The sequence below is a fragment of the Sminthopsis crassicaudata genome, chromosome 4 (genome assembly GCF_048593235.1).
Source record: "Sminthopsis crassicaudata isolate SCR6 chromosome 4, ASM4859323v1, whole genome shotgun sequence".
NCBI lineage: Eukaryota > Metazoa > Chordata > Mammalia > Dasyuromorphia > Dasyuridae > Sminthopsis > Sminthopsis crassicaudata.
In genome coordinates, this window is record NC_133620.1 from 385,388,912 (window position 1) to 385,404,691 (window position 15,780).

Genomic DNA, 15,780 nt, shown 5'->3' on the forward strand with positions numbered 1-15,780 from the left:
TACCTTTAGAAGAGCTGAGTAACATAATTTTTCTTCATTTATAAATACAACTACTTAGATTTCTTTAACAAAAAAGTTAGGGACAAGGACTGTCATATTCCCCACAGTGTGCAAGAGAATAACAAGAAAAAAGAAACCATTTAAATAAAGTATACAGAGACTGAGTATAAAGCAGAGTGTGAATTTTGTGGTAGGATTATGAACTCAATCTCAGTCTTTAATAGTCATGTTATATACCTAAAAAACTGTTCTGTAATAGCAGCAGTCAAATTTTTATACTATTAGTGAATACAAAAAAAGTGTGTAATTCCCTTCTTAAATTTAAATGCAAGATACTTGTTTGGGTCAGGTTCCAAAGTCAGATGACCAAAAGAGGTAAATATTGAAACTGAGAACACAAGTAAGAATAATCCAAGAAAGCAAAGAGATACATAAAACAAATTCTCACATAAAACATTCATAAACAAGATGCATAAAACATTCATTCTTCCATATTCAACAACAGATTGAGGAGATCAGTGAGGTACAGTGGTTACAAGTAGTTAAACCATTACTTCAACTAGAATATGTCATATTACTTTTATGTTTAACATTGAGAAAATTAGAGGAGTTGTAATGCTCTCTCTCAAAACGGTAAACGTTGTCTAAAAAATGGGGTATTTTCTAATAGAAAAAACTCTGACAAAGTGTTTTTGTTGAATTTGCCTCACTGATGCTCTCTTCTTACATAACTAGACTTCTCAATGATGCCTTCCTTACAACAAGAACATATGCCTTTTAATGAAGTTTAATGAAGCAAAATCAATCAACCCATTGGCCATGTGTAACAGCATATGACCCATTCTATAGCTCTACTCCACAACTTGTCTGATGAGGCAGAGGGGGTTGCTTCAATATGCTAAAGGCCCTAGTCACTGCACTGATCAGAATTCTGAACCTTTCTAGTGTCATTTTTCTTCACATTACTGTGTGCAAACTGCTATCTTGTTCTATTTACTTCACTATGCTTCCCAAATTTCTCTGAATTATTCACATTCATCATTTCTTATGGAACAATAACATTCCGTTATACTCATATATCATTTGTTCAGCCATTCCCCAATCAATGAGTACCCATTTTCCTTAGCTCTTTACTTCCACAAGTAGTGCTATAAATATTTAACAAGGTTTTTTATTACATTTCTTATTATTGGATATACAAATCAGGTCTAGTCAGGTCCTAAAATATATTGTATATAGCAAAAATAAGCTTCATTTAGCATGGATATAAGTGTTTTTCTCAAAAGTACTAGCATTATAAAGAGGTATATTGTACCTGTCCCAAATCCAAGAGACAATAACTGACCTCAAGTAGCTATATACAAATACGCATAGATAGGCAGTAAGTAAAACAGAGATTCTAATACAAGGAAACAGATTTTACCTTGGTAATTATTATGACTTGGTGAAAGAAATATGGCTCTAATAAGTATAAACCTTTCAAAAGGAATGAGACAGGTAAAAGTGGCAGAGGTAGAAAGTGCCCAGCATGGCATATTAAGAAAGATATAGATACAGAAAAGAGGAGGGGGAAAATGATGAAAAGAATTTGGGTTAACTGTCAACAAATACCAAAACAGAAGTTTCACAAAATTATATTAATGAAAACCAAAACATATTACACTGCCATAAGATTATACTACAGTAAATCAGGACAAAAAGGAAATGTTGGAATTCAGTAACTAAAAGGAATGGAAGAACTTCAATTATCTGGATATTTGCTGCCAAAAACATTCAGATACAGGCTTGACATAAGCAAAGAATAAATAAAGAGCAACAATAAAATAATTATTTTGGAAAAGTAAAATTTTCAGATAAAGAAATTAAAATTATTTCTAGTCATATGAAAAGATGCTCTAAATCATTATTGATCAGAGAAATGCAAATTAAGACAACTCTGAGGTACCATTACACATTTCTCAGATTGTCTAAAATGACAGGAAAAGATAATGACAAATGTTGGAGGGGATATGGGAAAACTGGGACACTGATACACTGTTGGTGGAGTTGTGAAAGAATCCAACCATTCTGGAGAGCAATCTGGAATTATGCTCAAAAAGTTATCAAACTATGCATACCCTTTGACCCAGCAATGTTTCCACTGGGATTATATCCCAAAGACATCGATCTTAATGGAGGGAAAGGGACCCACATGTGTAAAAATGTTTGTAGCAGCCCTTTTTGCAGTGTCTAGAAACTGGAAACTGAGTAGATGGATGCCCATCAATTGGAGAATGGCTGAATAAATAATGGCATATGAATGTTATGGAATATTATTGTTGTGTAAAAAACGATCAGCAGGATGATTCCAGAGAGTTAGTAAAACAATGATCAGAGAAGAATCTTATAATCTCTGAACCCTGGAGATTGCAGTGATGAGTTATGCTGAAGAATAGTTTGCTTGTTTCTATTGCATATTTTCTTTGTATCTCTTTAATAATAAGCTATTTTGGGGACAGCTAGGTGGCGCAGTGGATAGAGTACCAGCCCTAAATTCAAGAGGACCCCAGTTCAAATCTGGTCTCAGATACTTAACGCTTCCTAGCTGTGTGACCCTGGGCAAGTTACTTAACCCCAGCCTCAGAAAAAAAGAAAAAGAAAAAAAAAATAATAATAAGCTATTTTTGTTATTAAATGATTATTTTCCTCACTCACAATACTGGCTGGGAAAGTCAGTCTCATAACCATCTCATTTCATTACTCCAAGAAAAAATAACTTCTTCACTGTTTATGAACAAGGTAAATACCTTAAAAAGTGCATATATTTAATGTTTAAATCTTATCTATAAACTTTGTATGTAATTTATCAATATAATCTATTATATAGTTGGTAGAGAATTGAATTATAACCACTGTCACTACCTCCTCTACAGACCACATCTGTTTAAATTTATATCAACAGTTACAAAACCTTACCTGGATATAATTTGTTTTGAATTACACCTAGCACCATCTCATAAAAAAAGTAGATATTGTTTAACAATTTTGTAAATGATAATGATAATTCAATTATTTGGAAAAGAAATTATAGTTCTCTAAAGTATTTTTACTAGCTAAAAAATGAAATGTGACAGAAAATCTGGATTCAAATTGTACCTCAGACATCTAATAACTGTAATCCTGAAAAAACTTTGTAACTCATTTTTTCCAAAAATGCCATTTACATTCTGCGCTTCCTCTTGCTCCCTTCACCTGATCTCAACTCTATCAATGGGACCAGGGACTCCGATAAGGGAACTCTCCTCTTATCTTAGCCATCCTACCATTCCTGACTATTCCCAACCCTGCCTCTACTTTATGGGAATCTTTTTCATCAGAATGTAAACTCTAGGAGGGCAGAACTATTCTATTTGTTTCTGAATCACCCACACTTAGCAGGGTGCATAACACAGCAAATGCTTCACAAGTGCTTCTTCTTTTCTTTGTTTGCTTCTCTGTTTTCCCCATTTAGGCATTTAGAACTTAACTATTTAGTTACAGATGTATTTCCCCACACTGTAATACATGATGTAATACAGATATATATTTTCCCCACTCAAATACTAAAAAACATCATTTTTAATTTCCTTTTATTCCTTAAATCCAAATGATAAACAACCCAAGTATAAAACTAACAATATAACACTTACCATCTTCTGTTAGGGAACCTTTCAATGAACAAGTCTGTAATAACTTCAGTAACAACTGTAAGCATTTGTCAGTTTTCAGCAAGGGTATGTAAGCATTTGTGCCAAGCTTCATGAGGACATCCATAAGAGGATGCAAGAAAGCCTTTAATTCATTCTGTGTTTTCTTCTTTTCACTATACATTTTTTAAAAAAATCACAAAACAAATGTTTCAAGCTAAGACAAATTTCACTCAATCTATAATTTAGGGAACTACCTCCCAAAAATTGCTAAATATTAATCTATGTTACAAATTAGCCTCAGAATTTAGTTTATGAGTGTGTTCTTCATACCTTAGCATACTTTGGTCTTTCTACTTGCCCATTTTAATCATACTTTCTCCCATTTAGAAGGAAAGCACTTTCCAAATAAGTATATACAAAAGAAATCCTAAAGTTAATTTTCTTTGAAAAAAAATTTCAAATTTGTTATTTTTTTCCTATAAAGAAAACTTTTGTGTTCTAGAATGTTGATAAAATAAATCAGATATGTTAAACAAAATCTGAGAACAGAGCAGCTCAAAAAATTTACTTCTTTATTTCTCAAATATACCTATGGCCAATAATATAATAATCATAAAAATTTTTAATTTACATTGCATTTCAAAGTTTACAAAACACTTTAGTCAAAATGACACCAGGGATCAGGAATAATAAATATTAATTTTTTTTAAAACAAACTTCTTTTAGCCAAAAAAAAAAAAAAAAAAAAAGCTTAGCTAATATAGTTGTGTATCACAGACTATCAGACTTCAATCTTCCCCTTGCTTCTGTATAATCTATATGCTAACAATGATTTTTGCACTTTAAAATACAAGCTTATTTTATATTTTTAAATGTTTTCTTTTTTTTATGTAAAAATTTTTTTTTTTTAACTCATGGCCTGGTAAGGCCCACAGACCACAATTTGCCAGTGCCCGATTTATAAAGTCACCATAAAAAAAGATACTTTGCAATTTCAAAGCAATATAATTTGGTCTGTTCATATTTTCTACAATACATATAAAGTAGAAGATATTCCCTTCTATTTGTGTAAAGATTTAAAAATTTTAAAAGTACAAAATTTTCAGGAGGGGAAAATTTTAGCTGTGTTATTAGTTAACTTTGGGGATTTGCAGGTATACAAAGTATGAGTTTTTCAGGCTTTATTAAACAAAAGCTGTTGTTTTGGTAACCAGCTTTTCTTCTTCCATAAATTGACTAATTTGCTAATCTTCAAAATCACTTTTGAACATTTTCTTAATAGGCAGACCAAGATGCTAGTCAACCCACTCATGAGGCCATCAGTAAACCTAATGAGTAAACCCCTGCATCCAATCATCTGAATGAAACCACAGATCTGATTAGCTTTCTTTTTAAAGCAACACACTTACCTAAATTTATTTTTCATTTCCTCCACATCTGCAGCAAGCAGGATCATCACAGCAACAAGTTTAGCTTCATGCCAATCAGGCATAAAGCAATTTCCTCCTGCTTAAACAATATTTAGAGCTTGTAAGACCTTAGAATCAAGTTCATATGTGAATCATTTAATTATTATTCAGTTCTTTGGCTAACTTATTGACATGAAATATGACTATTTTTCATAAACAGTAAATATCATAGTCCTAGATAATACTAAAGTAAAACTAGAAAAGAATTAAAGGTAATTGAAATTAAACATAGCAGAATCTACATTTTTTAAAAGAAATTGAATAAATTATTCCCTAAATATACCAAATACATTTAATACTAAAAATGGCCAGCGTATAATTATAAAAATTGCATACCACTTACTCCAGTTATGCACCGCACTTAGTCCAAGTATAATAAAGACAGCCCCTGCCCTCAGAGTTAATTAAACATTATATAATTAGCACAACAATTCTGGGAAGTAATTTGGAATCAACTGTAGTTGTCTACATGCAGTCTCTTCTATTAGACTGTGAACTCCTTAAGGCCAGGAACTGGTTTTCTGTGTTGGAGGTTTTTTTTTTGTTGTTGTTTGTTTGTTTTTTTGGGGGGGGAGGTTACTTCGAGGGGGAAGGGGAAGAAAGGACAGACTTTTCTTTGTACTTCCAGAACTTAAAACAATGCCTGGCACATGGCAGACGCATAATAAATACTATTTGGTTATAAGAAATAATGAGCATAATGAATAAAAGGAAGCAAGGAAAGAATTACATGAATTAACATAAAGTAAAGTAAGCAAAGTCAGAAAAATAATATGCATGACAATAATGTAAATGAAAAGAATCACTAGAAAACAACTAAAAATATTTTGAAAATAAAGAACAATTATGACCCCAAAAGGGAGATGAAAAGATACCTCCTTCACTCTTTGTAAAGCTTTACAGGTCTACAAATATAGAACATTGAATATAGTGTCAGATTTTATTTTTGATGTATTGATTTTTTTCCCCCTCTTATTTCTCTTTTCCTCTTTTTTCTTTAAAAAAAAAAAAAAATCATTTGTTATAAGGAATGGCTCCCTGGGAATATAAGAGAGAAGACACAGGGGAAAATCTAGATGGTATAAACAAGTATCAACAAAAATTGATTTTAAAAATCTGGTAATGATGAAACATTAGGTTGGGAGAATGGTTATGAATGTGAAAAACTCACAAAGGTGTTCTCAGAAGGAAAAGAAGTACTTTATTTTGTGAAAGGCACACAGGCTAACCAAAGTCTAGCAGGGGCTGAGGGTGAAGAAACACTACAGAGGCAGGAAGGTAGTGAGATAGCAAGGACCCTGTTTAGAGAGTTAAGAAGTTATTGAGGGTCATAGGGGAGAGTGAACTCGAATCCGCATTATGTGGTTCCTGCTCAGGAGGAGGGAAAGTCCCTCAACCACAGGGTTTTTGATACTAAAGAGTACTCATTGTTTGGGTCCAGGTGCAAGAGAGCAGCTCCAGACATCTGGAAGGATAGTTTAGCAGAATGAAGTTATTAGGCAAGTCCCTTTCTTTCCCACCCATTCTCCAAGGTTATGCCACACCCCCAAAAGCTAATGAGTGGCCTGTGGTTTCTTGAAAAGTACTGGGGTCTCTGCTGCAGCACTCCCAAGGGCTGCTCCACACAGTATATTTTCTAGGAATCTACTGTTATCAAGATACTGAGCTACTCAAAATCAAAGAGTATTAAGACATAATACTAAACTTCAAGACACTTACATTCCATCTTACAGTAAAAAGTAGGTGAATAACCAAATACACTACATTGCATATAGTAAGCATTTAATCTAACAGCAATTTCATTGTCATTTCTCAGATCCCTTCTGGAGAGGGCAGACATGAGGGAAGTTTTCATGGAGAGGGTAGCATTTGAGCTGATAATGGATAGGTAAGACTTAAGTAAAGCCTGGTAAACAAGAAATGACTTAGGTATGGAGAAAAGAAATATAAAACATGTTCAGCAAATAATGGAGTAGTCTGGAATAGAAATACATGAAAGAGGAGGCACGGTTTAGGAAAAAGAATACTAGATTTGGAAGTCAGATATGGATGAGTCTTAGCTCCAGGATTTACTTTACTATCCATTTATGTGAAATGAAAATAATATATATAAATTATGGTACAAGAGGAACTGATAAAAATGATGAAAGGGGTACAAAATATATCACTAAAATCACAAAATATATCATTAAAAGTATAGGTCTTTAGCACATCAAATGGTTCAATATCAGAAGCAGATATGGTTTCATTAATGGAAATAATATTAAATAAAAGGCATTACCATCTGCCTTGCTAGAACCACTGGACCTTTTTCCCTCTCTTTCCTACAGATGAATCCTCCTCTATGTAGTGCCTCTCCCTATCAAGAAAAACTCCTAAAGGGTAAAGGTCATTCTCACTTTTCTTTATGTATCTTCAATATTTAGAACACTGTAAGTACTCAATTATTTTCCATTTTTTTCAATCATTCATTGGATTTAGGTTCTAATTTTATGTAAGCATTTAATATTCCAATCTGTTTCTTCAGCTATAAAACATAGTAGTCAAAACTACATATCAAAGCTCCCCTAAAGTTCTAAATCCTGTTTCTCCACTTTAGGTCTGAATAAAGGAAATTCATGAAGGAGGAAGAACAGTTGTAAGTCCCATCTCTTAAAAACATGAGTGTTCCAATTATTTCAGAGACTAAACAAGTCTAAAATCAATATTTTGGCTAACAGTTTTTTAAACAGACTGCAGAAATACTAAATTTTAAAACAATTGATAATGTTTCACAAAGAAAGAATAATAATAACTGGACTTGTTAAACCAACAATTCAAACTCTAAAACTTTTGGGGGGAGAGGGGAAGGGAAGAGGTATGGAATAAACAGAAGTTCTAAAACACTCTAAAAAGGATTTTAACTCTGAGAAAAATTATTCAAAAATGTACTATATCTAATTACAGAATCCTAATAACTGGGTTTATAGCTGTCATAACATATACTTTAATTGATTTCTTTGGATTATTAATTCCTTTTCAAGTAAGTACAATGTAATCTATGATCAAAATATTTTGTCTAATATGCTGACTACATTGAGTACAAAATAGGCTACTCAAAAGTAATTATACCGAATTAATCCAAGCTCAGATAAAACTTTATATCTATTCATTTCCAGAGTATTTTTTGTATGACTGAAGGCAGATGTCAAAGGCATTCTTTGTTTGATTTTATTTGTAGAATCCAAGGAAAAGATCTTCAAAAATAGCATCTATTTTGATCTATGTAGGAGGAACCCCCACGTAAGTTTTCTAAAGTTATTGTGATTAACTGACTTCAAGAACAATTTTGGAAAAAGATATGTTCCTCATAATGACTTTGTTATGAACTTTTTCAAACAGAGCTGCATGTAATACAGTTTCACTTTTTTTTTTTGGGGGGGGGGGTAGGTTTCAATAAATTCATAATAGAAAAATAGGAGACATCAAGCATCTGATATTTAAAAAAAAAAAAAAAAAAAGTCTGTTACTTACTGCCCGACACAGACATGCTCTTAACTTACAGTTTCTCTGTCCTGCATTGGCTGCTTTGAGAAATCAGAACAAAAGTTATTTTAGATGCAGCAATTAGCGTGGTGATGCTTTAGCTTGATGAATTTATCAATCCAAAAATCAACTTTAGAATACTATATCTTTTCATTCTCAAAATCTCAATCTAACTCTGCTCTAGGCTGTATAACCTACATTTAATTTTTGTATTCCCAAGTTTTGCAAGAATTTTTGGCCAAAACCATTCAAGTTCCGGTTCATGTATAGTTGTCAATATAGAACAGGGACTGGGGCTGTGATTTCATTTGTGGGGAATTAACAAATGAAAAAATTCCCTCTACAAATGCAAGTCAACATCTTTCCAACAATTTACAGTTAATTAGAACTTAGACTACACTTAGGTGAGATCAGGTGCCTACGTTAACACAATCAGGACTCTGTCAAGTTGAAACTTGATGCTAGGTCTTCCTGCCTCTAAGTCCAGCTCTCAATTTATCATTCACACTGCCTCTCAATTCTTACACATGCAATTTGTTCTCTTCTCTTTCAAACTAGCAAGAGTTTAAATTATTAAAGCTGATTTCCATTGGTCACTATTCACACATCAAGATCTCAACTCCTGAAATTTTTAAGGAACAAATTTTGTTCCTAACAATAATCTCATATATTAACTTTACATATTTAATTAGATTTGAAAATGTATGGTAAACATTACAAGCACACTATAAATTTAGACTGTTTAAGCTATGTTAAATAGAATATATAATAAAATCCATTTATTTTAAGTGTAAGGAAAATAATCTCCTAACAGATGCACAAAACTTACATAACATACACAATATTGTACAAATATTCCAGCAAAAAAGCATGGTATTATTCATAAAGGATAACCACACTCTAGCAGAAACCCTTTAATTGGCAATATCAATATATGAAACTATCATGTGGTCTGTGATAGTGCAGGCAAATACAAGAGGTGAGAAATCAAAATGTAAAAATTCATGCAAATTATAACTTATTCTTGATACTAATGAAGTAATTCTCTTAATGAAAGAATACCCTATTTAAAACAAATAAAATATCCTTGAAAACAGAAAAGCAAATAGGATCCATAGAATCTTGAAAGATGGAAGGAATTCTAAAAACCACTTTAAAAATCTACTCCTCACATTGTGCATAAATTCCTTCTACTACAGAGACTCTTAACCTGAGATCTACAGATGTGTGGATAGATTTCATAGATCTGTAAACTTGAGTGGGATAAAAATTAAGATTTGGTTTCCTTTGTAATCTTATATACTTTATTCTATTTATTTAAAAAACATGATTCTGAGAAGAAGGAATGCACAGACTTTTTACCAGATTTCCAAGGAGTCAATGACTCAAAAAAGATAAAGGATCTCCTACCCTACAACATCCCTGGCAAGTGAGAATTCTGGCTATATTGTAATTCCTCAGTAATGAAAGATATATAATCTCATGAGGCAGCTCATCATTTTTGAACAGTTCTGACTATTAGGAAGTTCTTTATCTCTAAGCCAAAATGTACTTCCTCTTCCCAGTAGCTTCCATCATATTGGTCCTAGTCAGGACTTCTGAAGACATACCAATAAGCCAAATACTTCTTACAAATAACAACAGTCCTCAAATTATGTAAAATTAGGAAACTTCCTTCTCTTTTTTAGGCTAATCAACACTATTTAATCTTAATTAATGAATCTGCTAATTATTCTTTTCTGGATATTAGCTCAAGAGAGATTAAAGAGATAATGCTGACTTTTAAGTTTATAAACAAAATTGTTAACACTGATATACAAAGGATCATCTGTACAAATAAAAAAGCTGTTATTACCCCAAAGTAGTTTATTCTCAAATCTATTTTTGCAATCAAATATATGTCATTTTAAAATCCTTCACATGCACAATGGGATGCAAAGAGAGCTCCTTTTAACAGATGTCTACATTTAAGGAACATAGAAAAATGGCCAGAGAGGTAACCAGACAAATATAATATAGTGGCTGTCTAGTTCTCAGAAAATGCCCTTCTGAAAATGCAGAGTCTAGCAGTAATGGGAACCATTATGCAATCAACCACAGATCAGTACAAATACTGACATTTGATTCCATATTGAACTAAGTAACTGCTACCAATGTGTTAGCAACTATGTTAAGTCCAGATTTCACTTACAGAGATGATTTAATGCCTTCTGAAAATATTTTCATTATACTCATCTACAAAAAATTATTTCCAACTTACCTTCCAAGGAAGGTGACTTAATATAGTCTTGTACCAGGTTCTGTACATACACATTTAAGGAACACCTGCCAGAAAAACCAATGTAGCTGGGGATTTCTCCAAAGTAGTTCTCATTAACCCGTAACCAGTCACAGAGCTAAGACATGGAAAAAATATTAATTATTTCGCATATATATATATATATATATATATATATATATATATATATATATATATATATATATATATATATATATATATATATATATATATATATATATGTATAGAAACAGACAGATAAAATATGCTCTCTAATTTCTATCAAGAAAATCATAATGGCTTTAATACCTCTTAGAATCAGAGGTTTCACTACATGAGACCATTAATGCAAATCACAACCTCTAAATACTTTAGCTAGCCTTCTTATATTGTTGCAATGCCCAAAAATATTTATTAAACATCATGAGAGGCTTCTCAGGGATGAGATGAGCTGCTTAAAACTAAACTCAGCTTGTCAAATGACAAACAGTTCCTCTTCACTAACTCATAAACAAAGCCTTCCCAGATTGGCAGGGTCTGCTGGAGCTTATACTCCACTAGATAGCTCTGGGACAAAAAAACATTTTATGGTCTAGACCTGTGACTTCATTGGTACAGAAAACTCCCAATAAGAAAACTCTCTGCAATGGCAGATCAGATCCTTTTCTACAGTTTGTAATTTTAGAGAGATAGTCAGAAAACAGTTAATTCATCCTGGGTCACTCAGTCAGAATGAGTCCCAGATGAGAACTGAACCCAGATCTGCCTGTGAGACTGCCTCTCATGATTTTCATTAAATAAAGAAAATTTAAATTTCAAAAATTACATATTTAAGAAATATGACAAATGCACACTAATTTACCAAGTATGATTTTAAAGAATATTTACTAAGAATGGAGCCTAACAGATACCATACTACAATATCAAAAAGAAATACACAGTTTAAATAGTAAATGTCATACAATAAAACAATTAAAAAAGAAGCAGGTACCTTTCACAAATAAGACTAAAGGGAAAAGTCTTAACTAAATCTACAAAGGAAATTTCCAGAGACTCTCCTCTAGGACTTTCACTACAATGCTCTACCTAGAGTATTCTTAGTTTTTTTACCCCAATCTTTACAAGATTCCTTTTAAATGCAACCCTAGGTTGCATAAACATAAACATTGAATATCTATATAAAATAGATATACAAATCAAACATTTACTGATAATAAATCATAATTGCATGTCTCCCACATTCAGTTACTGAGATCCCATATGGGGTACTGATCCAGTTTAAGAAGCTTTGCTCTTAACCATCAAGCAATCACTATGTATTTATTAATACATAATTGTCATTGTTGATAATGTGCTAAGCAAGAACTAGAGATTCATGTACAAAGAAGCAAATGATTCATAGTTGAAATTAGTTTACACAAAATAGTTAAATATTATGAAATAACGCCATCTTTTCTATCTGCTGCATCTATCCCAGACATATATATATCTTCACTTATTTGGTTTTTCCTATGAGCATAGTCATATTAAAGTCTTCTGAGTAGTTACAGATCTCTTCCAGAAGGCTCTGCAACATTCCATAGTTTCATGCAACCAGTAGTTATCTACCAACAGGTATATGGAAGATGTTTTCAACTCTTGAGAAATCTTCTACAACTGGAACTCCATCATGGCGGGGTGGCCAACTCATTTTTAAAATAAGAACATCACTGAACCAGTTTATAACTGTTGCTGTGCCTTTCAAGTAATTATAAACGATTTTGTTACTAAAGGGCTTTTAGAGAAGTATTTTGCTCCACTGGATCAATTGCCTTTTCATAATTAAATATCTAGATAGATAGATAGATAGATAGATAGATAGATAGATAGATAGAAAGAAAGAATAAAATACAATAAGATCATTAGGGGCCTAGTTCACTAAATCTTTCATTTTATGGATGAAGAAACTGAGGCACGAAGAGTTAGAGCAAGGAACAGAGTATCCGGGCTTGGATTCAGGAAGAACTGAGTTCAAATCCTGCTTCAGATAGCTGTTACTAGCTGTATTACACTGGGCAAGTTATTCCCATGCCTTAAGTTTCCTCATCTATAAAACGAGCATCATGATCATTTACCTCCCAGGTAGTTGTAAGGATCAAATTAGATAATAATTGCACACCCTAAAGATGTCCATATGTGCAAATTTTTTAGGAAGTCCAGAAGTAATTTGTCATACAGAAGGATTTGAACACAGGTCTTCTAAATCTAAACTCACTGTTTTTTCCACTTTGTCCCATTTGTTTCTTTAGAACTGGATAAGATATAGATAAGATCATTCATTCTCTTTCAATCATTTGAAAAATGACAAAGATGTGGACCATTGCTACTACTTTCTTCTCCAGCATAATTCTCTTCTAAAAACACCTGGTCCAATCTATCTGCTAAACCACCATCGTTGTTTTCTTCAATGCCATTTCTAACTCTTCTATAGGCAAAAGTGTAATCCCTAGGACCAAATATGATAGAGTCATTGTCCTTGATGATTAAACATTTGGTTATAGTAATCTTTACAGATCCTTTCTATTTTTTTTCCTATTTATTATTCTCTTACCATTTTCATCTTTAAGTGCCCCTGGAATGAGTATTAGTTGGATTTCTTGGTAAACTTTCTTTAAAATGGTTCCGCTGTTCACTGTCTCTTTTCTTTCTGTGATGAAATCAGCCTTCATAAGATTTATAAACAAGTTTATATCATAAACTAGTGTTGCCTTTGGCCACCATTTCTCCTTGTCAAATATCTTCCAATACATTTACTTTTTAAAATTTGTAGTACTTATTTCTTTAATATCTTTTAGAATACTTGTGGGAATGAATACTAATCTAACATCAATTTTATTATTTGCTTTTGACAATATATCTTATTACCAATAATATAATATCCCCACACTCATTTTCCCAATTTAAGAAGATACTGGTACCCTCAATTGTTTTCTTATCACACCTCCCCTTTTCCTAAGCTTCCAATATCTAGTTCTTCTGAGGGAAGAGAATGTCATTTTCTTTCTTTTTCTGCCTTTCTTCTATTCCCTTGATAGAATATAAAATTTCCAATGTGTTTTAAAAGAATTTTCATACAAAAATCTTATAATGGAATACAGAAAAAGAAAAAAAAATCAAAAAAAAATTTCATGAGATCTCAAAGGTTTCTTCAGTCATTTCTGTTAGTATTCTCAGGCCTTCTACATTTTTTCCTCTAGAATCAACCCTTTATTTTTCTGGCTTTTTATCTTTCTCTAAATTCTTTCAGATTTCCTTCTTCCTTTTTTTCCTTGCTTCCTCAAGAACACTGCAGACTTCAGGGTGGGACAAGAGGCAGTGAATGAGTTTCTTCAATTTCAAGCAGAGTTCATCTACAACTAAGAAGATCTAGCAGAATCTAGAAATCACTAATCCAAGTTTCAGATATGTTAAAACTATTTTTGACAACCACTATTTCAAAGCAAAGATACTTATATATAAAAGAAATAAGTGCAAAGTAGACTTTTTCAAAATAATGTTAATTTTGTACCCACTACAAGCCAAAATTTCATGTTAGGGCTACCCTTCTGATTTAAGCCTGACTAAACAAGGTAAAAATGAAATTGTTTGGGATTTTTTTTAACTGTATTTTGCAAAATAAAGTTTGTCACAGATAATATAAATACAATTTAAAAGTGATTTCCTTTTTAAAGTACATACCAATAATTAGCCTCATTCACATACAATAACCCCTCATTTATCCAAAGGTTACTTATTCCATAGCTTAAATCTCTAGGATAAAAATAGAAACTTTAAAAACAGTTATATTAATATATATATAAAGCACCAGCCCTGAAGTCAGGAGGACCTGAGTTCAAATCTGATCTCAGACACGTAATACTTCCTAGTTGTGTGACCTTGGGCAAGTCACTTAACCCCAATTACCTCAGCAAAAAAGAAAGAAAATTTAAAAAGCCCTCTGAAGAACTAAAATAGATAATTCAAGAGAATTATCTTTCTCTTGAACTGAGAGTTTCTGGCACTCATTCAAAGTTTTTATCTTTAAATGCAGTTTTAATAAATTTGATATCTGCTGTCAAACACAGTAAATCACTACCTGATCAAAAAGATTAAAGTGTACAAAGGAATGGAGTATAATATTATAAGCAGGCATTAAGAATTAAAAACTGACAGTTTGACATTGAAGGAATAAACAGAAAAATAATTTTAAAGTCCCAGGAAGTTTAAGTCTAAGCCATTTAATGTAAAACTAACTTTTCTAGACTCTGGGCCATCACTACATTAAAGAAAAATATAACAATACAATACACTAAAGAAGAAAATAATAATCAAACTTTTAATGTTGACCATGAATCAATAATCTACTCTTATAATAGAGAAGTATTTAAGGAGCATTTTAGAAATATTTCCATCCATTATAGAAAGTTTTAGCCCTCTAATAGCTAAATTTTAACTATTTGAAAATCCCTTAGGTAGATTGAGGGATTTTACATGCCTAAAAAAATTACATTTGAAAACCCAATAATAACAATAGCATTTCTTTTCTTTTCTTTCCTCGCTAGTAGGAAGCCAGAGCACAATCGGCAACAGTGCACTTTCATCACTAGATGGCAATACAAAACTAGTACAGCAAAAGGCTACAACTGATGATTCAGATGTTACTACTGATGAATGAGCAAATGAGTCGATAAAACTGAAATGCTTTTGAGGCACTGTAGAATGAACTAATCAGCAAAATCTGCAGGAGTGAAAATCCAGAATGTCTCGATTCTGTCTGGGGAAGCTTCTGAGGAAAAGCATATAAAGCTATAGCAACATATTT

At 32.2% G+C, this 15,780-nt stretch overlaps 1 protein-coding gene across 3 annotated transcripts in view; it reads right to left on the minus strand.

The window, feature by feature from the left end:
• The window catches only part of TARBP1 (tRNA guanosine 2 -O-methyltransferase TARBP1), a 77,016-nt gene that overhangs the window by 40,800 nt on the left and 20,436 nt on the right, over positions 1 to 15,780 (minus strand). For 2 of the 3 annotated variants that reach the window (XM_074262425.1, XM_074262424.1), the window contains exons 10-12: positions 10,923 to 11,058; positions 5,078 to 5,177; positions 3,669 to 3,841 (exon numbers count right to left, since the gene is read on the minus strand). In XM_074262425.1, the coding sequence (XP_074118526.1) occupies positions 3,669 to 3,841; positions 5,078 to 5,177; positions 10,923 to 11,058 (409 nt within the window). The remainder of the gene's footprint in view (positions 1 to 3,668; positions 3,842 to 5,077; positions 5,178 to 10,922; positions 11,059 to 15,780) is intronic. The other variant, XM_074262426.1, reaches the window with a different exon arrangement.